We start from the raw sequence: 23,568 nt of genomic DNA, 5'->3' as shown, positions 1-23,568 counted from the left end.
GCAGGGGCGGGGCTTGGGATGCGTTCGGATTTGACCGGGGACGGGATGGGGGATTGGGATGGGAATCGGGATTGGGATTAGGAATGAGGGATTGGGATTGACAGGTGGGAGGTGGGTTGGAGATGAGGGACTGGGAATGAGATTGGGATTGGGATTGGGCTGTGAGATTTGGGATTGGCACGTGGGCTGTGGGGATGTGGATATGCGATGGATACGGGATGGGATATCGGAAATGGGATAGATATGGGCTGGGCTCTGGATATGGGATGGACTTGGGATGCATTTGGGATCATGGAATCCTAGAATTGCTCCACCTGGGGAAGAGCTTCGAGGTCCTGCAGTCCAACTGCAGCCCAACCATCGAATCAATGCGGTCTCTCCAGCTCCTTTCTCCCCTCCAGCAGATCAGCACTCCGTCCCAGCTCGGTGCTGTCTGTGAACTTACTGAGGGGTGCACTCGATGTCCTGGCCGAGATCCCTGATCAAGGTGTTCAATAGGAGCGGCCCCGGTGCCGAGCCCTGGGGGACACCACTGGTGACCAGCCGCCAGCTGGAAAAGGCTGCTCTGGGTGTCCAGGCTTGTCTGAGTGCCTGTCTGAAGACAGACCTGCCAGGCCCCGAACGAGGCAGAGGAGCCACGATGCCATGTGAGGTATCTTTATGCCTGTCTGTGTATCTGCACGGCAGGCCCAGCTGCCCCTGCTTCCCCCCTCCATGGGAGCTGCCCCTACTGCTGCTCCTGGAGCCTCTTCTGGCCGCAGTGACCCGATGCGATTCCCCTCAGCTGCCCGTGCCCTGCCTGGTGCCCATCCCCACAGCAGTTCCTGGTTGAATTTCCTTGTAGCTTGCCTGTGCAGTCTGCATGGTAGTGGTCGGGCTGCCGGTAGAGGAGAGGAATTGCAGCTGCTTCCTCACCTCCTTCCAGGCCTTCTGTGTCAGATCAGGAAGGTGCTGGGGGAGGAGATGCTGCTGCCTGCCCTGAGATGTCAGACAGTTCTGCCACAGTGTGCCAAGGAGCGCAGCCAGACCACGCAGGTGAGGACCCAGAATGGAGAGGGAAGTTGGGGGGGCTGTCCTTCCCCAGCCAGGTCTCTTCATTTATGATGAGATGAGGGCTACAGTCTTCCCATTTTCCCCATGCATAGGCACAGGTTGCCCACATTTGTTTGGCCTGGCAGTGCATCACTCCAAAAATACAGCTGTTTGTGCCATATTGAGGTGGAACAAACTGGTCTCCTTTCTTTGGCAGCTCGATTCTCATCTCTTTAGGTGCCCAACCCCCTGTGTTTAATTTTCCCCCATTCTCCTCCCTTTGAGATCCCCCTTCCTCTATATTTGGCACCCCCAAGGCTCTGGGCACCCTAATTCCCTCTGGGCCCCCCAGACTCCTGCCATGTCCCTATGTCCAACCCCAGCCTCGGGCTCCTCCATGGGCAGAGGTGCACACAGACCTTGGCAGCCATGGGGATGAGGGCAGCCCTGGGACAAGCCAGGAGACTTGGATGGGGTCACCCTTTGATCCTCCAGTCTCACAGTTCCCTCATGGCTGCCCCATGCACTTGGGGGGACTCTGGGTGTCTTCGCAGCCCTGAAGACCAGGAATTAGGGGCTGGGAATTAATTGATGGCATGGAGGGGACTGTCTGTGGCCTGTTCCAGGGGGACCTGGGCACTGTCACCTCCAGCCCTTCCTTTGTGCTCTATGGGGCTGTGCAGAGGAACGGATCTGGAGGGGGCAGGCTCAGGGTGCCCTATTGGATGGCCCAGTCACCATGCAGGTGGGACAGGGGATGTGGCTTCTGTCCCCAGGGGACCCACGTCCTGCCCTGGGTCTCTTGGCTGCTGCCAGTCCTTCTCCTGACCCGAGTTCTTGGGACAAGGCTCCTCCTTGCCAGTGCTGCACTCTGACATCCTCGGATGACCAGTGAAGACCCCGATGATCAGTGACACCTTCTGATGATCAATACATCCCTCAGCAAACCTACACTCTCTGTGTCTGTGTCCTTGTTGTCATGCTCAGCAGGGACTGCTGGGATCTGTTCCTGCCTGGCTGTGGCCACCTCCAAGTAGTCGGTAACTCTGTGTATATATATGTATACAGACCCGTGTGCATATGGTGTTTTGATTATTGTTTATTTATAGGTAGATGTTTATATTGAGTATGATGTTGTGATGTAGAATAGCAAGAGCAAATATTACTAATATTATACAAATATTATACTAATATTACATAAGACTATATGACAGTCTTTATCCCTTGCCTCAAACACTTCCAGCAGTAGGGTTTTGCTCCTAATGAGGCAAGGGGTCTTGGAAGAGTCCTCACTCTCTCTCCTTGTTCCTTTGCTTTTCTTCAAGGAGGTGGTGTGCAGGAATGACACAAATGGGTCTCAATGACCCAGATGGGACTCAGCAGCTGTTAAGCAGCCTCCGGTGGAGCTCTGTCTGTCCTGGGCACCCCATGCCCGCATCAGCGTGTGTTGGGTGGGCTCTTCCTGCGGGGTGGGGCTTTGGTCTTTGGAGACTGACGTCTGGGAGACCCCGTTTCTTTCCTTATGGGAGGCAGAAATCCAGATCTGATGGTTGAGGACTCCTTGGGTAGGCTGGACTCAGCACGAGATGCTGCTGCTGCCATCTCTTGCATGGGAGACCCTGTTTCTTCCTTTATGGGTGGCAGCAACCCAGATGGGACAACAGAGGGCTCCTTGGGCAAGCTGGGCTCACCATGAGATGTTGCTGCTGCCATCTTTTTAGTGGGAGACCCCGTTTTTTCCCTTATGGGAGGCAGCAATACAGATCTGTCGCAGGACTCCTCGGGCAGGCTGGTCTCACCACGGGATGTTGCTGCTGCCATTTCCTTGGCTTGTTCCCACTGTTCCCTGCTCTTCTCAACCCTCTTCCTCAGAAGTGTCACCGAGTCGCATGCCCGAAGCGCCAGCCTGGATGGTTTGTCTGGGGTCTCATCTTCCTGCAGTTCGGGCAGCGCACCCTCATGCTGGGCTTCCTCTGCTTCTCCTTCTTCATCGAGGAACTTGACCCGTCTTGTTCGGCCCAGCCCTTCTTGGTTATCCGTTTCCTCATGGTCCAGCATCTGGCAGCTCATCGGCTGCTCTGGGGCTGCATGCACTGCCCGGATGGGTGGCAGAACACTGAAAGGACAGAGCGGGAGGGGTCCGCCTGAGTGGCTGATGGCTTTGGGGCTGCATCCCTCAAGACTGAGCCAGGACCCTGGGCTGTAATGCAGCCTTCCTCACAGACAGCTGACCAGCTGCCCCGTGGCTCTCCGGAGATGTGGAGAGGGGCCAGCCCTGTGAGCTGGGGGGATCCTGGCATCCCCATCCCAGCCCTCTCGGGCGGCCACAAACAAGCAGCGACCCTTTGGTGTTAGGGAATGGGCTCTCGTTGGGTCACCTCCATGCACAACCCAGCCCACAGCCGCCAGCCTCACCTGCAGGCAATGCTCTCCCTCCGCAGTCTGTTCTTTATCTTTCGCAACTGCCCTCCATCAACAATTGCAGTGCTCAGGCGTCTGATGAAGGTTGGAGTCTTGTCAAATCTTACTGCAGTTGGGAAGGAAGAGGAGATTCGCCATCAAGCCTTTGGCTCGCTCACAAGCAGCACTCAGGCCTGTTCCCAGAACCTGCCCTGAAACCATCTCTGTCCCCACTCCTCCTCTCTGCAGTTCAGCTCTGCTTTGGGGCTGCAGGAGGGACGCTGGCTTTGGGAAAGAGGAGCTGTCTGGTGACAATAAGGCGGCAGGGTGACTTTTGAGGTCCCTGCCCTTCCACTGGGGGAGGGCAGGGCCTGAGATCCCCACATCCTCCTGCCATAGCCAGGGATGGGGGTACGTCACACCCTGCACCTTCCTTTTGGGCAGGCCAACCATAACCTAAGGGGAAGAGGCCGTGCTGAGCTGGCACAAAGGTTTGAAGCACATCAGAGCCCTGGGCTGATGGTCAGCAAGGGACTGCCCACCTCCAGTTGGTTGTCCGTGCTGTGGAAAGGAGCTGGAAGCCACATTACCTTTCTTGCCCCCAGTAAGAGGTGGCAAAGTCTCTACTTTGGTTGCTTTCCCTGACCCAGAGAAGCTCCCGGAGGACTGGCGGCGTATCAGGGGCGGCAGTTTGGGGACCAACTCCATTTGAAACCTGTAAGCGAGGAAAAGGCAGTGAGCGGTGTGACAGTGCAACAGCAATCCTTGCCGCTCGCTCTGCTTGTCTGCTCACAGGCACGTTTTCGTGCTGCATGAAGGCTTTCTAAAGCCGTTAGCAGGGTCACTTGGGATAGGAGGAGGGAAACAGTTTCAGGCGGAAAGAGGGAAGACTGGCTTTGGATGGGAGGAAGAAGGTTTTGGCTGGAGGGTGCTGAGGCACTGGGATGTCTTGCCCAGAGAGATGCTGGGTGCCTGGACAGGCATTCAAGGCCTGGCTGGACCAGGCTCAGAGCAACCTCATCTGGCAGTTGGTGTCCCTGTTCCCCGCAGGGCAGTGGGACCGGGTGCTCTTTTTTTCCCTTCCTGCTCCAATCGTTCTGTGATTCTCTGGCACATCCTCCTGGGCAGGACACTGACAGACACGAGGCACAAGCGCTACAGAATGAGAGCTGAGCAGCTGCATCAAGCAGCAGAAAAATACTCACTTGGGAAAGACGACAAGGCAACCAGAGAACACCAGGGAAGCCACCGGTGTCACGCGGGACACCCCCATGTCCAGCAGCGAGGGGGCCTGCAGGGGAGGAACAGGGAGGTTGTGAGATGTCCTGGTCATGGCTGAGGCACTGGGGACACGAGGAGCCCGAGGCAGGGAGAGCTGACAGCACCGCAGCACCTGCACGGCTCAAGCAGCTGCCCAGGTCCTGGTGGGCCGTGTGCGGGCTGAGTGAGGCTCACGGCACTGCCCGGGCTATGGAGAAACCTACGGCTCACCTTGCGGACGGCTCTCCTGAAGTTCTCTTTCCCCGACAGCTTCTCGAGGAAGTCGTAATAGAACTTCATTTGGAAGGTCAGCCCGTCAATGAGCAGCACTCCAACATCCTTCAGAACCACAGCCACGTTCTCCCCATTCTGCAGGCAGCTGGAGAGCAGTGACACGGTGCTTTGGATGCACTTCTGTGCTGTCTTCCAGCTCACAGAGGCGGCTGCGGCCACCTGGCTGCTCTTCAGGGCCTCCACCTTCCTGTCAACTGAGAAAATACCAGGGATGGGGTTGATGATAAGGTTGCTCTTCCACCTAGAACTGCTTCTAAGGGACATCATCCAGAATGGCCCCGTGTTTGGACGGGCTCCTCAGAGGGAGAAGGGAGGCGGTGGCCCTGTTTGCCCCATCCATGAAGCCAGCAAGGGTTTAATCCCCCCTCCTACCTGCCAGGGACCCCCTGCGGGACCTGAGGCGGTGCATTGCAATGAGGTTGCTGGCCAGTTGAAACACGGGCCAGCACAGGGTCACGGTCCTGTCCTCCATCCTGATCTCCTTGGAGATGATGTCAAAGGAGCCGAAGGTGGGAATCCAGACCCCCTGCGAGCGGAGGAGGAAGAAACGGTGGAAGAGTTAAGGTCTGGCTGGAGGAAGAGCTGGAGCTGGTCCTGTGCGGGGACAGTGCTCAGGAGCCCACTCCTGCTGTTCAGAGGCACAAGCCAGGGCAGTGGGGACGGCTTTGGGGGCTGCACAGCCCGCTCCTTCCCTTCTCCCTTCCTCCCAAATACAGCTCAGCAGGGAAACACAGGGTGAGTTTCCTGCTGTGTGTGCAAGGGAAGGCTCAGAGGAAGTCCAGGCTGAGCCAGACAGGGCTAGGAGGAACCCGACCGCCAACAAACACACCTTGTGCACCAGGAGCTGATCTCGGATGAAGGCGGCCACCGCATCCCAGACGGCAACTCGCTCTGGAGGGCAAAGGAAAAACAGGTCACACTCTGCATCTGCCTCTACCTGGCACCCCTCCCACTGCTGGGCAGGATGGAGGTGGCAGATGGAAAAGTGTCATCTCCATCCCAAGACTGGTTGCAGCACTGCTCCCATGGTGGCTGTGGGCCCGTGTACCTTCAGTTTCACTGCGTATTTGTCCAGAGGCACGGCCCACCATGGGGCCATCCTCGCTCATCCCATGTTGCTCCTTGTTGGCGTCAGCCATGCTGGAGCTCATCCTTCAGATGCGTCTGCTCTGTACCAGATGCTCCTTCAGGATGCAGGACCCACCTCCGTGCTCTGCCTTCACCCCCCTCCCGGGTGGCCGTGTCACAAACACCACCACGGCAACGCGGTGACATCATGGCCAGCTGCCCATTATGATGCTGGCACTGCTGCCTGCCCCGCCTGGCACTGCTGACCCATCTCTGCTTTCTCCCTCTCCCGGGCCTGTGAGTTGAGGGGTGACCCTGGGGCGAGGATGGGGCTGGGATGTGTTGCTGTTCTCTCAGTTCCCCTGGGCCTTGGGGACACCCCTGGTGTTCCAAAGCCTCTGTAGGGCTCCCTCTTGCCATGGGTGGGCAACGGGAAGGGGAAGGAGGCAATGGGGGCAGTTGGGGCTGAGCAGGCTACATGACCGTGACTTGGCCATGTAGTTCTAGTGCTCACAATGGGTCCCTGCACCACAGGGCACTTGGGGGACCCTGGGTGTCTCCGCAGCCCTGAGGACCGGGCATCAGGGGCTGGGAATTAATTGATGGCATGGAGGGGACTGTCTGTGGCCTGTTCCAGGGGGACCTGGGCACTGTCGCCTCCAGCCCTTCCTTTGCGCTCTATGGGGCTGTGAAGAGGAATGGATCTGGAGGGGGCAGGCTCAGGGTGCCCTATTGGTGGCTTCTGTCCCCAGGGGACCCACGTCCTGCCCCGGGTCTCTTGGCTGCTGCCAGTCCTTCTCCTGCCCCGAGTCCCTGGGGACAAACCCTGCAGGGACAAGGCTCCTCCTTGCCAGTGCTGCACTCTGACATCCTCTGATGACCAGTGCTGCCCTCTGGTGAGCAGTGAAGACCCCGATGATCAGTGACACCCTCTGATGATCAATAAATCCCTCAGCAAACCTACACTCTCTGTGTCCGTGTCCTTGTTCTCATGCTCAGCAGGGACTGGCCACCTCACAGTTCTGGGAGGCCTCCCCAGCTCCATGCCATGCACACCATGTCCTGCACCCCTGTGGGCTTCCCCTCCCTCATTCATCATCTGCTCCAAAGTCCTAAAGGATGGAGCTCCTCGTGCTGCCATCAACCCCAGTACCCTCCCTCTGCTCTCTCTCAGTTCCTCCGTATATTTCCTCCCAAAGCCTTCACCCTTTGATCCACCTCTGCATGGACACAGTGTGACCACAACACCCTACTTTTAGCCCCTCTCTTATTGCAGCCACTTGTCACTCCTTTGGCTCTGCTTTAGGCCGCGTGCCTCAGTGCCCCAACCCCCTACCCATCACCCAGAACAAGGTCTGCATATCCCCTCCCATGGACACCTCCAATCTACTGATGACCAATGAAGCCCTCTGATGACCGGTGACACCCCGTCTCGATCAATGAAGCCTTCTGATGGTCAGTGAACATCTGACAACCAGTGGAGCCCTCCGACAACCAGAAAAGCCTTCAGATGACCGCAGCCACCTTCTGATGTCACTGCAAGCCCTCTGATGGCCAGCAGCTTGCTGCTTCGCATGCAGGGAAGAAAAGGGTGGGAAAGGAAGATGTTGACATCTGTAATGGTCTGTAATGTTTGTGTCACCACTCCTGCAGAACCACGGGCTAGTGTCTGTGACAAGTTGGTGATGTGTGCTGTTGTAACTCAGATGTTTGTACTTTGTGTGATCCCGTGTTTTATTCACCTTACACAACGTGATGTATTCTCCGTGTGCTTTGTAACCACTGCAACTGGTGACAGACAAGGCCAGCAGGTCAGGGCAACATTTGGAACCAAGCCCCAAAACTCCTTTGGAGCAATTGTGTCCCACTGAAGTCCCTCTTCCCACGCCAAGCGGGAATGAGATGCACAATCAGCCAGGGTTGGCCTTGTCGTGTCTGCACCCCATCATGTGTGGGTACCTGCAGTGCCCAGGCCAGATGATGTGCCCGGCCGTGCAAAGCCGGCCCACGTGTGTGCAGATGGCAAGGAGCGTGCCTGCAGCATCGTGCACTGACAGGGCCGTATGTGGAGGGCATTCCCCATTGCAGCTCCGTCCCACCTGTTGTGGTTTGGGGATGTTTTGTAGATATCCCACATCAGAACATCATGCAGAGCGGTGGCAGTTCAAGAGTTCACCTTCTGGTCCTGTGGCCTGCCTTCTTTGGGCACTGTGGCTCTCAGAAGGGAGGGGAGGAGTGGCATTGCCCCAGAGGACTTTGAGCCCAGAGGAAGAAAGATGGAGCTCCCGGAAGGATGCCAGTATCTGACTTACAGAGATATTGTTACTGTTACCTGAGTATTGGAAATTACAATACAAGGAAATTTCGACAATGAATTTCAGTACAGTATTTTACCATCCAGTGCTGCTGATCCCAGTTCATGGCCTTGTTCAATAGAACACATATACACACACAGTCTGGAATCCATGTACAAACTTTCAAGTCCTCAGAGAACTGATAATGCTAATATTGCATCATCAGTTCATCACCAAAAATGGTAAGTACCATCATTTTCAAAACCCAGTTATTTTGTACCTCTTCCTGAGACACCAAAGAAGTCTCCAGAGAAGACACACAGCATCGTGGAAGAATAACACTGAGGATAACGTCCATTAACACTCCTGACAGGAAACATCGGTCTGCAAATGAGAATCTAAGTTGAATCAGTGCAATCCCAGGTGGTCTTGTCTTTTGCAAAACAAGTGAAGAACCACAGTGTGAACATAGTTTGAAAAGTTAGATGTGTTACACAGAAAAAGATCAGAACTCCTCAGAGGGCACAAGCAAATCTCCAGCAACTTTGGGCAGACGGTTATTTTGCTGAAATTAGCAAGACTGTGAGGAAAACAAAGCAAAGCTACGCCCTGGATTTGTGCCACAGTTTGACATCCCCTGAACAGCAGTCTGAGTCCCACTGGCACGTGAGCAGACTCCAGGCAAGGAAAAACAGTCCAGCCACACCTGAGTTAGAAGAATAGCTTAAGCGATGAATTTGCTCACAGTAGGCAGAGGACGGTTACAAGCCGGCTCTAATAACACTGCTGTCAAGAGGGGATGATGTTGCTGCAGCACTGCAGCTACTAATGAACTTCCAAGTACATCAGTAGCCAAATATGCTACTGAATAGGAAAGACAAAACTATTTAAAAAAAAATCTCTCAGTCCTTAAGGACGCATTCTAAGTAATGAAAGGTAAAACAAAGCAGAGACCAAAGCTGTATTAAATCTCTACTCAGGTCACAATTCCTTTGTCGCCATATCTGATTGCTCTTTTGGTTTCTGAAAGTGCTCGGTAGAAATCCAGAGTTTACGTGGATAAAACCTCAGGATAATATCCATTTACTTACACGCTACTATTGCTAAATAATCCAAGTCAAGTCTACTTTACAAGGAAGTGTGCAACAAGCAGAAGAAGTGAAGAAGAACGTCACGTTGAGTTCACATTCTTCAAGGTGCAAATCGCAGCTATTCCTGCCCAAAACCTTCTGTTTCTTCAATTGCGAATAACAGCTTTTCCTTCAGCTGCTCCTAATTCTTCTAGGGTGGAAGGTCCAAGCGACTGAAACTGAAAACAAAGAGAAACCTTAAGTATTGAACAACAGTTTAGACCACCAAAAAAATCCACTAGGAACACAGGCATGTGAACTGTCCTGTTCAGAGGGATAACTGCATTTGTACCCTCTAAAACTGCTGTATCTTGATGTGCACTTGTCTGTGAAAGTGAGAGTTAAAGCACAACAAGCACTTGAGCAGGGATAACTTTCCAGAACTGGCAACGTATTTAGTAACAACTCTCACCTTATCTCTCTTCTGTATCTGAAATTTAAAATCTGAGCATCTTCACAAAGCACCAGCAGAACTGAGCAACTGAGCAGAAGCTACATTTTCTCCAGCCAAGAGGGAGCACGAATGCGGCTATTTGTTTTCATTGCCAAGATCGGGTCTGGTGATAATGAAAGATCGATCCCAGACTCTTTAGAAGAAATACTACCTTCAGTACTAAAAGTAACTTTATGTTTTTAGTGGTGTGCAAATCCACGGCATTTACAATGGAATCAGCTCCACAACAAAACTGCTTTTCAGAAGTTCAACTATTACTCAGCAGAGCTTACTGCCATCACCCAGTGATTTGCTTTCACACAATCTCAGCCACTTCCATATCACACCCACTTCCTACAATCTGAAAGGAGATTGCCATCCGTAAGAACAGAACCACAGCAGACTTTGATCCTTTGTACTTACCAGGAGTGACTTCTAGGGAACCAGTTTTCCTTCCCAACTTTCTCAATGCAAAATTTTTGGGGTCCATTGCTCCCTGTACAAAAATCAAACAATGAATTCTTAGGTCTAACTGCCCGTGTCTACCAGTAGGTAATACATGACAACAGCGCGAGAAAGGCTCGAAAACAAGATTAGAACTACTTGCAGAGCAGAAAGACATCTGTCTCTCACTACATCCCTCTGAAGAAATCCACGTAGTGAAATGCAAAACTATCAAGCGGTTTTCAAAGAAACTCAACCACTGCATCACATCGTTGGTTTGGTACTGGAAGGAATCCCTGGAGTTTACCTAGTCCTTCCACTCTGAGCAAGCAGGGATACCCAGAGCAGGCTGCCCTGCCAGGACCACGTCCAAACCATCTCTCAAGTCACTAGTGCAAGGCGTGTTCACATTCCCTCCGTCCCTTTTTCTATCACAGCTCTACCTATGCAAGACTCAGAAAAAAGATTCCAAATAAACTCATTAAAAAATACCCTTAAACACACAGCTTGGACCTTATTAGGAAAAAAGGAATTAACACAAGCATAAAATGCATTAAAGAGGGCTCGTTACCCATGAGGTCAGCAAATCCTCCCACTGGTAATCCACACGTTCCAGTAACAAACAGTAGAAGTCTCATTCTCTTCTCATTATCCATTTCTTTCACAAACTGAAAAATAATAATTAACACTGATGTTAAGTTTAATATTGAGACGTTTACTTCCCCATCACCCCTCGGACAGCTGGATCAGCAGTTATCATTTATATTTACACGCTACGTATCTGTTGAGTAATTCGGACTGTTGTTCACTAAGCTGTTGCTGTGTTCTTATGAGGAAAAAAGAAGTCTACAAACCTGCCAGAACCACAGCATCTGTCTGCTGGTTCTGGTATAACGCCGATAGATGGTATGCCTCTGCCAGTCATTCGGATCCATTTCTTGCATTCCACACAGGAGCATCTTTAGGAGAGAAAATGGATCATTAACATGGAAACTACAAGCTACTACTTGGCTTCTACAGCAAGACCTTTGTACTTCAATACTACTGTACTTCAAAGCACCTGCAATCACAGTACGCTCGTTTTCAATATTAATCTCTCAAGCTGTGCTTGAACGCTTACGGTAAGGGACGCCTACCTTGCAATGGCCACACGGGAGCTTTAGGACACAGCCACGTGTTGCTCTCCTGAGTCCCGGCTCCATTTCTCAGCCACTCACACTCTGCTCCTCCATGTTCTGCAAAGGAAAAGTCCCAAGAGGGAAATTCAGTTCATCACAGATGTCTTCAAACCTCCGCTCTCAGGGCAGTTGCACTCATTGCTCGGGGTGAGCAACCAGCTGTGTGCTTACCCAATGAGCAGCGGTTACTTTTACTTGAGTGTAGCAGCCAATGCCTAACTCTACAGTACAAACAGTAACCTATGCTTAACTCAAAAATAACAACAGGAACCTATACCTAACATTAAAGAACAGACAGGAACCTATGCCTAATGCTAAAAAGAAACTGAACACTAACACTAACCTAACACTACCCTCAACCACAAAGCCTAGAACTGGCGCCTAACTCTGACAGGGGGAAGAAGGAACTGGGGGCCCACAGAACCGGAGGAGCAACAAGGTGGAGGAGGAGCAGATGTTAAATAATGCCACCCAGCTAACGCCGGGGGCAGGGGCTGCACAGCAGGTAAGGAGCCGAGCGCCTGGACCAGCAATGGTGAAGCTGTGACCATGCCAACGTGGGGCCTGGCACGGTGGTGTGGTGCCAGGCCAGCTGTGCCGCAGGCGGATTCACATCCATGGGCTTCTCTGGAGGTGGATCCACTTCCATAGGCTCATCCGGAGGGAGATCCACCTCCATCGGCTCCACATGGTTGGTGGTCACCAGCCTGGTCCAGGCACGATGGAAACGGGCTCTCTTCCCCCTCCTCCACTTGATGGTCATGGCGGGACCCCTCCTCCTCTTTGGTTCTGGGGCCCCCAGCTCCTTCTTCCCACTTAAAACCACGCTATCCTGGTCTCTCACTCTCTTCATGCTGGACATGGCTGCCTCCTGCACAGCACTCTCAGAGGCGAGTGCGCCAGGTGGGGCAGCAGCAACCAAGGTGACAGCTGTGACACGGGGAAGATTCCAAAATGGCACCTGTGCTGCTGGGAGTGGCATTCTGCATAGGATGAGGAGGGGGCTGGAGGGCAGGGAACGGCACGGGATCTACAAGGCGTTCCCTGAGCCCAGCGGGCAGCCCTTCTGTCCAACCAGCATGAGGGCACAGAGGAGCAGGCCCCAAGAAAAGGGCCCTCAGCCTCCTTCACCCTCCCCCTCCTTCCACAAGGGAATCCCCCCTTGGGTCTGGCGCACGCAGCAAGCAGCGGCACACTCAGGGATCTCCTGAGCTCAGCACCAACAACAGCAGGCTCCAATGGGGACCTGACTACGCCTGCCTCCTGGGACACAGAAGCCCCGGCTTCCATTTCAGCACCCAGCGCCTTTTCCTGCAGGTCACCTCTGGGCATTGAAACATCACCAACAAGAAATACGGACAACTGAGTTCTGAACAAAAGCTTCAGAGTCTCTGAGGGAAGACCTCATAGGGAACAAGCTTCCTCAACAAGACTGCTTGTTACTCGCCTGGCTTAGAAAGCCCTTGCATTCAACAACCCCCTTGCATTCAACAATCACACCCCCACTGCTCGCCAGATCATCTCAGGCAGCCTTGCTGGCAAAGACGGGCTAGGGAAGTATTGCAGGACACAACTTCCAGAGGACACCCAGGGACTTGGAAGGACAGCAGCCACCGCAGGCCTGTGGACAATGTTGGCATCCTTTCCCCGCTGCAGATGTTCAGCGACAGCAAGAGAGCATCTCCTCCTGCCACAAAGCAGGCAGCCAACAGCAGGGAGCAGGGAAGCAGCAGCTGGGGTACAGAGCTGTCAGCAGAACAGGAAGCGCACGCTAAGTGAACTGCGGGAGGTGCACACCGAGCCCAGCAACACTTCAGCTGCACCGAGGGGATGGGTACATGCTGGAGCTGCGGCTCCGTGCCCAGGGGTGCAGCTGCTGCAGGGCCAGCCTACATCAGCCCGGGCAGCTTCTGCCAGCTCCCACACAGCTTCTCCCCTTTGCACTTTCCCAGGGGACCAGGGAAAACCAGACCAACAAACAGAGACCTGGTGTGGGTCGCAGGCTGTCCACCAAGGCCACCGAGTCCAACTGCCGGCCCCGCACAGGACCACCCAAATGCAAACCCCAGCTCCCAGAGCATTGTCCAAATGCTCCGGAAGCTCCGGCAGCTCGCTGCCGTCACCACCGCCCTGGGCAGCGCTTCCACTGCCCTTGCTCCTGCCACAAGACACCCAACATCTGCTTCTAATGCAGCTCCACGATGGTATCCTGTTTGCAATAGAAAAACACATGGAGGCTGCCAGCCACTGCAACACGCGCGCTGTGAAACCCCTGGCACTGCTGAGCCAGAAGACCGGATGAGAGAAGCATCTGCCTGCGATGGACGGGCTGCGGCAGGATGGAATCCTGCCTTCGAATCGGGACACCGGAGAGCCTCCCTGGGGACCCAAAGACTTACGGCAGCACCAACACAGCAGGCAGAAAGGCAACGAAACTGACTGCACTGTTAAAATCTCCCTCTGCCTCCCTCCCTCCGGCCTATGAAGGCAGCCCTTCAAAGCAACAAACACCACCACGCCAAACCGCAGTCCGGACTCGTCCCGCCCACTGCAATCCAGACCGAGTCCGTCCGTACCGACCGTCATCCACGCCCACCGCCCCGGCCAAACGCGGCACCGAGGCGTGCGGATCCGTTCCTCGCCCGCGCTTTGCTCGGCAACGATTCCGGCGGGGAGTCCTCATTCGGACACCTGAAACAACAAGGCACACCAACACGTCGCACAACAGCGGACCGAAGCACGCCGGGGAGTCGCGGCTCGGCACCCGGCGCCACCCGGATCTTACAGCCAGCGAGCGACCGGCAAACAAACGGACGTCTTCCTGCCGCGCGGCCCAGCACGGCCGGAGCCGCACCGCACGATCCGGGCCGGCTCAGGCTCTGCCTCCAGGCTTTTGGGGCCGGCCGGCTGACTCCGCAGCGAGACCGTGGAGCCGCCCGGGAGCCGCCTCTGGGTGCCGGCAGCGCCGCGAGCTCCTCCCCCGGCAGCCCCTCCGTGCCCCCGCACCGAGGCCCGACCCCGTCCGCAGCGCACAGCCCGCTCCTCCCGGCCCCGCCGTGCCGCCATGTTGCATCGCCCCGGAAGTGCTCGCCGCCGCCGCCGCCAAGCACTTCCTGTCATGTGGCTCAGGCCGGGCTGGGGGCGGCCCGGGGCCTGTTGGGGGGGGGGGTGGCTGCCGGTAAAGGACCCCATCATGAACGGCTCATGTCGTGTCTTTCCTCTCGCTTTCTTTCCTTTCCCTCCCCCTTTCCTTCCTCTCCTCATACGGTCTGTGCTCCAGACCCCTCACCAGCTTCGTAGCCCTCCTCTGAACGCGTTCCAGGGCCTCAATGTCTCTTGAGGGGCCCAAAACTGAACACAGTACTCGAGGTGCGGCCTCACCAGTGCCGAGTACAGGGGGACAATCACCTCCCTGTTCCTGCTGGTAACACTGTTTTTAATGCAAGCCAGGATGCCGTTGGCCTTCATAGCCACCCGGGCACAATGTGGGCTCATGTTCAGCTGAGCAGGTCCGTTTCCTCTATGCAGCTCTCCAGCCACTCCATCCCAAGTTTGCTGCCCTGCGCCTGGACCAGCGATGCTGCAGCCCTGGTGGTACTGATGCGGGGCCTGGCACGGTGGTGTGGTGCCAGGCCAGCTGTGCCGCGGGCGGATCCACCTCCATGGGCTCGTCCAGAGGTGGATCCACCTCCATGGGCTCATCCAGAGGTGGATCCATCTCCATGGGCTCCACGGAGGTGGTCACGGGGCTGGTCCAGGCGCGATGGGAACGGGCTCTCTTGCCTGTCTGCTGCCCGATGGTCATGGCGGGCCCCCTCTTCCTCTTGGATCCTGCGGTCCCCGGCTCCATCTTCCCACCTCCATCCTGCCCATCGTCCAGCCTCGCTCTCTTGGCTGCCCACATGGCTGTTGACGGCCAGAGCTCGGAGAGGCGAGTGCGTTGCGTGGGGCAGCGGTGACTGAGGCGATGGCTGTGACATGGCCAGGGTTCTAAAATGGCGGCCGCGCTGCTGGCACTGCTGGCACTGGCGTTCCACATGGCATGAGGAGGGGGCTGGAGGGCAGGGCACGGCACGGCAGCCAGAAGGCACTCGCTGTGCCCAGCGGGCAGCCCTTCTCTCCGGCCAGCAAGAGGGCACAGAGGAGCCGGCCCTGAGCAAAGGGCCCTCGGCCTCCTTCGGCCTCCTTCGGCCTCCCCCTTCCACCACAAGGGAATCTCTTCGGGCTGCCATACGCAGCACGCAGCACCACGCTGATGGGGCTCCTGAGCTCAGCGCCAACAACAGCAGGCTCCAAAGCGGACCTGACTACGCCTGCCTCCTGGGACACACAAGCTCTGCTCTCCATGTTGCCATCCAGCGCCTCTCCTTGGGCGGCCTCTTGGGGGATTCAACCACGACCCACCATTAATACCTCCAGCTTCCACATCCAACAGACTCACAACAGCAGCAACAAGGCGGGCAGGAACAGGCCGTGCTGCTGACTGCGGGCGCTTGTCAAGCCTCCCTCTCGCTGCCCCCATTCTGCTCGGGCAGCCGGTCCCAGCAACAAACACCATCACACACAACTGCAGCCCTGACTCGTCCCGCTCGCCGACAGCCAGAGGAAGGACATGGATTCACCAGCGAGCTGCTCCCCCGCCATCCCAAGGCCGGCCCGGGCCTGTGGGGGGGTTCACTTCCGGATTCCTGGCGGGTGGCGCCAGCAGCACAGAGCTTTCCTTCTCCTTTCCTGCTCTGGCCTTTTGGACTCCTCTTTTCCTTTCCTTTCTTTGCCTTCCTTCCCCTCCTCCTTTCCCTTCACGTTCCGCCCACACTCAGTACGCAGATCTCCAACGGAGGTGCCTGCAGAAGCTCATCTGTGCAGGCAGTCAATGGCTCGTGCTGTGCTTCGCTGCTTTGTGCTCTTCAATGACTGCTCTGTTGTGCCCTTTCCTAACCCCTTGTGCACTATCAGGATGGCCTGGCTGGCTTTGCTGCAGAGCCTCATCGGAGAGTCTGCAGACGTGGGGGAAAACCTCAGCAGCTGCCGAGGGAAGGTTTCATGCCCTGGCCTGCACACAGCCCGGCCCTCCCTGCTCTGCGCTCCTGGCGTCCCCTGCAGCCCCTGTGCTGTGACCAACACGAGCGGGGCTCAGGCCCAACGCCCTCCCTGCTGCCGGCCCTCCCCCATGCCCATGTGCTGCACCCACACCGGCTGCCCCAGCCCCGCAGCCCTCCTGCAGGCAGCACAGCCCCAGGCACCGGGCTCGGCCCCAGCCCCGAGGTGCTGCTGCACGGGCTGAGCCCAGACCTAAGATGCAATGACCACTCCGAAGTATTGGGTTTCCCTCCTTCACAGAATCACAGAATTATCAAGGTTGGAAAAGACCTAAAAGATCATCCAGTCCAACCACCACCAGTACTTCCCAGCTAAATCATATCCCTCAACACAACATCCAAACGTTTCCTGAACACCCCCATGGTCGGTGACTCCACCACGTCCCCGGGCAGTGCATTCCAGTGCCTGACTACCCTTTCCGAGAAGTAATACTTCCTAATGTCCAGCCTGAACCTCCTCTGGTGCAGCTTGAAACCATTCCCTCTAGTTCTATCAGTGATTACACGAGAGAAGAGGCCGACCCCAAGCTCACTACAACCTCCCTTCAGGAAGTTATAGAGAGCTATAAGGTCTCCCCTGAGCCTCCTCTTCTCCAGGCTGAACAATCCCAGTTCCTTCAGCCGCTCCTCATAAGGCCTGTGCTCCAGACCCCTCACCAGCTTTGTTGCCCTCCTCTGAATGCGTTCCAGGGCCTCAATGTCTCTCTTGCAGTGAGGGGCCCAAAACTGAACACATTACTCGAGGTGCGGCCTCACCAGTGCCGAGTACAGGGGGACAATCACCTCCCTGTTCCTGCTAGTAACACTGTTTGTGATGCAAGCCAGGATGCCGTTGGCCTTCTTGGCCACCCGGGCACACTGTGGGCTCATGTTCAGCTGAGCATCAATCAGTTCCCCCAGGTCCATTTCCTCTATGCAGTTCTCCAGCCACTCCATCCCAAGCCTGTAGCGTTGCCCAGGGTTGTTGTGGCCGAAGTGCAGGACCCGGCATTTGCTCTTGTTGAACCTCATCCCATTGGCTTCAGCCCAGCTCTCCAGCCTGTCCAGATCCCTCTGTAGGGCCTCGCTACCCCCAGGCAGATCCACACTCCCAGCCAATTTGGTGTCATCTGCAAACATACTGAGGGTGCACTCGATGCCATCATCCAGGTCATCAATAAAGATGTTGAAGAGGACAGGCCCCAGCACCAACCCCTGAGGAACACCACTCGTGACCGGTCACCAGCTGGATTTAACTCCACTCACCACCACTATCTGGGCCCAGCCCTCCAGCCAGCTCCTTACCCAGCCAAAAGTGTACCCGTCCAAGCCACGGGCTGCCAGCTTCTGCAGGAGAATAATGTGGGAGACAGTGTCGAAGGCTTTGCTGAAGTCTAGGTAGACGACATCAACAGCCTTTCCCTCATCCAGCAGATGGGTCACTAGATCATAGAAGGAGATCAGGTTGGTCAAACAGGACCTGCCCTTCATGAACCCATGCTGGCTAGGCCTGATCCCCTGGTCATCCCGCACATGCCATGTGATCTCCCTCAAGACAATCTGTTCCATAACCTTCCCTGGAACCAAGGTCAGTAACAAACTGTAGCCATCTCATACTCTTCTCATTATCCATTTCTTTCACAAACTGAAAAATAACAATTAACACTGATGTTAAGTTTAATATTGAGAAGTTCACTTCCCCATCACCCTTAGGACAGCTGGATCAGCAGTTATCATTTATATTTACATGCTACGTATCTGTTGAGTAATTCTGACTGCTGCTCACTAAGCTGTTGCTGTGTTCTTGTGAGGAAAAAGAAGTCTACAAACCTGCCAGAACCACAGCATCTGTCTGCTGGTTCTGGTATAACACCGGTAGATGGTATGCTTCTGCCAGTCATTCGGATCCATTTCTTGCATTCCACACAGCAGCACCTTTAGGGGAGGAAAAGGATCAGAAACATGGAAACTACAAGCTAGTTGCTTCTACAGCAAGACTACTGTACTTAAATACTACTGTATCATGAAGTACATACTACTGTACTTCAAAGCACCTGCTCGTTTTTAATATTAAACTCTCAGACTTCCACAGCAAATAACAACATCCGCTCACAAAGAAAATGTGGAGAGGCCACAAAAGAGAAAACCCAGTCACAAAAACGTTTGTATTTAGACATTCAAACTAGGAATGTATACTTTGCAATTGCCTAACCATACCATTCTGTGCTAGAAATACGATGTTCTGCTGCAGAGTATAATTTGGAGAGAACAAAAGCAGCTAAAACCTGGTCCACTCAGTAATTTAACCATCCACTGATATTCGGTTCTTATCTCCCTTGCTTTCCAATTGCTCACTCTTTAAACACACACAAATAACATTGCAAAGGATTACAAAAACACCATTAGCCAAAAAAATTATGCTGGCAGAATCTTAACGTTAGAAATGTGTCTAAGTTGGTTGCAAAGAATAAAGTGAAGAACAACACACTAACCAAATACTCACTGATACATAAGGCTTGTCTCACGTGAGCATCCTTAAAACAGAACCGCCAGCCTTAATGAACTCTGCTCTTCAGACACTGACTGAAATTGAAGGATTACGTCTAGCAGCCTGGATCTGGCAATTGTCAAAGAATCCTTTACCTCCAGCTCCTTAGCATCAAAGTACCGCAGACACTGCTGTGGCAGAATTGTGCTGAAGCCTTCAAAAAAAGCTTGTGTCTGTTCCTCAGTGCCTCGGGAAAGTCCCCATTCTGCTACCAGCCTGGAAAAGACACAGAAGGATCATTTAAAATGGGCTACGCTAACCCAAGTTCATCTTTGTTAGTTTCTTTTATAATGAACCGTAAGCTGTGTTAAGAAAAATGATGGAAAGCTCTGGGGATAGAGCACTGTATAACTGTATTCTAATTGTATTCGCAACCTTCACTCTGTGCAAACAATTTTAAGTTAAAACCCTATGTTTCCAACCACTCAACTAAGGAAAGCATTTTAGGCTCAAACAGGAGGCAGCATCTACTCGCTGATGACATTAATGAAAGCACAGCAGTCCCTTGTTATTCAGAGGAAGAAAAAAATGCAGAGCTGAAATCATCTGATATCTAATATCCTCCCCAGAAATCTCAGTCATTATCCACGACAAGGTAAAATGGAGGTGGTACTGGTGAAGATAAGGAGGACTGCTAGCTTACCAAGAAACAACTATGTCCATTTGGAAAGCTCCATATTTGTTTATTAATCATGAAACTGCTCTGTGGTAGAAACTCCACTCTCCATTCATAAAAGGGAGAAAAGCAGGCAGGAGACCTGAAGAACCTGAACCCAGGGAGAAGCAGATATGATGCTGAATTCAAGCCTAACCCATCAGGAGAACTGGAATCTAAAGGAGAGATGAAACTCTGGGGAGCGTAAAACAGGACCCAGAGTGTGACAACAGAACATTGCTTAAGCTGGAACCTGAGCTCTCCCCGGCTTCCTCAAAACCAGAAGAGAACGGCCTTCTGCAGGAACTCCCTCCTCCCAAGGAGCATTTTGCACAACTGCCAATGCCAAGACGTTCCTTCTGCAAACATCACCATTTCTGTGAAACCTTTCCAGATGACTCGTGACAAAAGCAATTTCTACTCCCTCATCCCTCAAAACCTTCCCACAAAAAAGCCTTCGCAGATCTGATGGTAAGAAAGAAGGAAATTCTACGGCCGCAGAAATAAAGCGTGCAGAAAGCCCATTGACTTGCGGAACCAAACTCCAGAGACTGGTTATAAAGCAGGTATGTTTATTCCAGCGTTGCGCAGCGCCGGGTGCAAGGGGGATAGCTCCTCCAAACTTGCACACCGTAAGGAGAAAAGTGTGTTACAGATATAGGTCAAGCTAATACATAATCAATAGTCTCCTCCCCAGTTTGATTACATATTCATTACATTCCTTATGGCCCCATTCCTCGCAACCCCATTCCCCCATTCCCTCTGACCCCATTCCCCGCGACCCTTGTTGTTGTTTTGGGATGACAATTTCACTTCCAGGGCCCCCAGCTCCATCCTCCCGCATGAAACTGGGCAAACTTCAACCCTCGCCCTCTTTGCTGCTGACATGGCTCTTATCTGCCACAGCTCTCAGAGGCCAGTGCGTTGCGCACGGCAGCGGTGACCAAGGTGGGGAGGGTTCTAAAATGGTGGCCGCACTGCTGGCAATGATGTTCCTCATAGGATGAGGAGGGGGCTGGAGGGCAGGGCACGGCACGGGAGCTACAAGGCGCTCCCTGTGCCCAGCGAGCAGCCCTTCTCTCCGGCCAGCAAGAGGGCACAGAGGAGCCGGCCCCGAGAAAAGGGCCCTCAGCCTCCTTCACCCTCCCCCTCCTTCCACAAGGGAATCTTTTCGGGCTGCCATACTGTCGTGGTTTTGTACTTTTTCTATTGCTATTGCACATCAGAACATCACGTGCAGATCACAGACTGATCTATCATGCTCCTGACTGCTGCCACTTTCCACACCTCCCTCTCCCTGCCCCCACTCTGCTAAGGCAGCCGGTCCCAGGCAACAAACACCATCACAAAGTCCGCAGCCCTGACTCGTCCCGCTCACCCACATCCACAGGAAGGACATCGGACACACCTTCCTTCGGCTCCACAGCCTCAGTCCAACACGGCACCCAGGCCTGGCGCTCCGTTCCTCGCTCCATTCCTTTGCTCGCTGCCGATTCCCACGGGGAGGCCTCGTTCACACACCTGAATGAAACCCCAACGCGCACCAACACGTCAGGCAAACGACAGACACGCACGCGACGCAAACACAAACCGCCCTCCTCGGATCCCGACACTCACCCTCCCTTTGCCCGCTTCTCTCGCTTCCCTTCAGGGCAGCGCCGGCCCCTTCAACCCGATGCAAACCGGCTGCCTACACCTCAGCCTTCCAAGGCCGAGCAAAGCACGCCGCCGAGCCACGGCTTGGCACCCGGCACAGCGCCCGCTGCGCTTCCCTGCAGGCAGCATCCCAAGGCCGCACCGACAGCTCCATCCTCGCACGGCCTTCCCCGGGAGGAAGCTGCCCCCCGGCCCCCGCCGCACTCGCTGCCACTGCACGCCGCCAGCGCCGCCAGCTCCTCCCCCGGCAGCCCCTCCGTGCCCCCGCACCGAGGCCCGACCCCGTTCGCAGCAGCCCGCTCCTACCGGCCCCGCAACGCCGCCATGCCGCCACGGCCCGGAAGTGCTCTCCGCCGCCGCCAAGCACTTCCCTTCACGAGGCTCAGGCCGTGCTGGGGGCGGCTGCCGGCTCGGTCTCGGGTTCCGCCGGACTCACGGCGCTTTGCTTCTTCCCTTCCCGCCTCATGTCGCGTCTTTTCTCTCGCTTTCCTTCTGAACAGTGACAAAGCAGATGGAAAGGGAAGACTTTGCTACGGAAAGGGAAAAGGGGCCTCACTGAGGCAATGGGTAGTTACAGATAGTTTATGCTAAGGGGGGGCAGAGTTCTAGTTATAGATCACGCATATACATATTCATCAGATCTCCAAGAAATCATTAACATATTCGTAGTGTTTCCAGGAACTCATTTACATGCTGTCCCTCCTACTGACGCGTGTGCAGTCCGTAGTGGGGGTCTCGCTCCGGAGGTCATTGGGACGAAGTCAGAAGTTCCTCAGGTTGCTCTGACCAGCTCCTCCACTCACTCAGTCAAAACCAGTTTCTTCGGCTACCTTTCCCTTATGTATATTGTCTTAAATACACACCCAGCTGTACTGTAACTACAGCAACGTCGACATGTCCCACTAGTCCTTTTCTGCTGACATTCCCCAAAGCCGAGGATACTGTATCTTCATGAAAGGCCCCTGTTTACCTGATTCCTACTCTCAGGTGCACGATGCTGCAGGCACGCTCCTTGCCATCTGCACACACGTGGGCCGGCTTTGCAGGGTCGGGCACATCATCTGGCCTGGGCACTGCAGGTACCCACACATGATGGGGTGCAGACACGACAAGGCCAACCCTGGCTGATTGTGCATCTCATTCCCGCTTGGCGTGGGAAGAGGGACTTCAGTGGGACACAATTGCTCCAAAGGAGTTTTGGGGCTTGGTTCCAAATGTTGCCCTGACCTGCTGGCCTTGTCTGTCACCAGTTGCAGTGGTTACAAAGCACACGGAGGATACATCGCATTGTGTAAGGTGAATAAAACACGGGATCACACAAAGTACAAACATCTGAGTTACAACAGCACACATCACCAACTTGTCACAGACACTAGCCCGTGGTTCTGCAGGAGTGGTGACACAAACATTACAGACCATTACAGATGTCAACATCTTCCTTTCCCACCCTTTTCTTCCCTGCACATGAAGCAGCAAGCTGCTGGCCATCAGAGGGCTTGCAGTGACATCAGAAGGTGGCTGCGGTCATCTGAAGGCTTTGTTGGTTGTCAGAGATGTTCACTGACCATCAGAAGGCTTCATTGATCGAGACGGGATGTCACCGGTCATCAGAGGGCTTCATTGGTCATCAGTAGATTGGAGGTGTCCATGGGAGGGGATATGCAGCCCTTGTTCTGGGTGATGGGTAGGGGGTTGGGGCACTGAAGCACGTGGCCTAAAGCAGAGCCAAAGGAGTGACAAGTGGCTGCAATAAGAGAGGGGCTAAAAGTAGGGTGTTGTGGTCACACTGTGTCCATGCAGAGGTGGATCAAAGGGTGAAGGCTTTGGGAGGAAATGTACGGAGGAACTGAGAGAGAGCAGAGGGAGGGTACTGGGGTTGATGGCAGCACGAGGAGCTCCATCCTTTAGGACTTTGGAGCAGATGATGAGTGAGGGAGGGGAAGCCCACAGGGGTGCAGGACATGGTGTGCATGGCATGGAGCTGGGGAGGCCTCCCAGAACTATGAGGTGGCCAGTCCCTGCTGAGCATGAGAACAAGGACACGGACACAGAGAGTGTAGGTTTGCTGAGGGATTTATTGATCATCAGAGGGTGTCAC

At 54.5% G+C, this 23,568-nt stretch overlaps 2 protein-coding genes and 1 long non-coding RNA gene across 15 annotated transcripts; 1 reads left to right on the top strand and 2 right to left on the bottom strand.

Annotated features, from left to right (window-relative positions):
* The first annotated feature begins 7 nt into the window (after positions 1-7).
* Positions 8-1,958, top strand: LOC140255853 (uncharacterized). Its single transcript, XR_011904571.1, has 3 exons — positions 8-652; positions 926-1,035; positions 1,809-1,958. It is a non-coding gene; the product is annotated as an uncharacterized lncRNA (long non-coding RNA).
* A 179-nt stretch (positions 1,959-2,137) lies between these two features.
* LOC140255845 (uncharacterized) lies at positions 2,138-6,178 on the bottom strand. The gene is given in 8 exon segments (XM_072343788.1): positions 2,138-3,148; positions 3,448-3,559; positions 4,023-4,147; positions 4,638-4,723; positions 4,924-5,180; positions 5,359-5,512; positions 5,816-5,968; positions 5,970-6,178. Coding segments are annotated over 8 exon segments (1,734 nt in total). The 5' UTR covers positions 6,138-6,178; the 3' UTR covers positions 2,138-2,469.
* Positions 6,179-7,556: 1,378 nt separating this feature from the next.
* On the bottom strand, positions 7,557-22,032 carry LOC140255850 (E3 ubiquitin-protein ligase Itchy-like). 13 transcript variants are annotated; one of them, XR_011904569.1, is made up of 11 exons: positions 21,777-22,032; positions 21,223-21,335; positions 19,280-19,375; positions 19,115-19,194; positions 18,442-18,546; positions 17,917-18,053; positions 11,492-11,590; positions 11,210-11,314; positions 10,927-11,023; positions 10,335-10,407; positions 7,557-9,657 (listed from the first exon to the last, which is right to left on the bottom strand). XR_011904569.1 is itself a non-coding variant. In XM_072343812.1 (10 exons), exons 6-10 carry the CDS (start codon positions 11,555-11,557, stop codon positions 9,630-9,632), a joined length of 369 nt encoding a protein of 122 aa, XP_072199913.1. In that variant the 5' UTR covers positions 11,558-11,590; positions 17,917-18,053; positions 18,442-18,546; positions 19,115-19,375; positions 21,223-21,335; positions 21,777-22,028; the 3' UTR covers positions 7,558-9,629. The 13 variants fall into 13 exon arrangements, 9 of the variants coding, with proteins under 9 accessions (XP_072199913.1, XP_072199915.1, XP_072199918.1 ...); XM_072343812.1 differs by having other exon boundaries at positions 7,558-9,657; positions 19,115-19,375; positions 21,777-22,028; XR_011904566.1 differs by lacking the exon at positions 21,777-22,032 and adding an exon at positions 21,432-21,568 and having other exon boundaries at positions 7,775-9,657; positions 19,115-19,375.
* Between the last annotated feature and the right edge of the window lie 1,536 nt (positions 22,033-23,568).

Source organism: Excalfactoria chinensis, chromosome 8 (genome assembly GCF_039878825.1).
Source record: "Excalfactoria chinensis isolate bCotChi1 chromosome 8, bCotChi1.hap2, whole genome shotgun sequence".
NCBI lineage: Eukaryota > Metazoa > Chordata > Aves > Galliformes > Phasianidae > Excalfactoria > Excalfactoria chinensis.
Note: the sequence above shows the minus strand (reverse complement) of the source record. Positions and strands in the feature narration are given on the sequence as shown.

Excerpts from the sequence above, each read along its gene's own strand:
- LOC140255850 (XM_072343814.1), bottom strand. The coding sequence starts at position 11,557 with ATGGAGCCGGGACTCAGGAGAGCAACACGTGGCTGTGTCCTAAAGCTC. Across the intron at positions 11,315-11,491 it reads TCCCGTGTGGCCATTGCAAG|ATGCTCCTGTGTGGAATGCA; the intron begins GTAGGCGTCCCT and ends TCTCTCCTAAAG. Across the intron at positions 11,024-11,209 it reads AGATGCTGTGGTTCTGGCAG|TTTGTGAAAGAAATGGATAA; the intron begins GTTTGTAGACTT and ends ATTATTTTTCAG.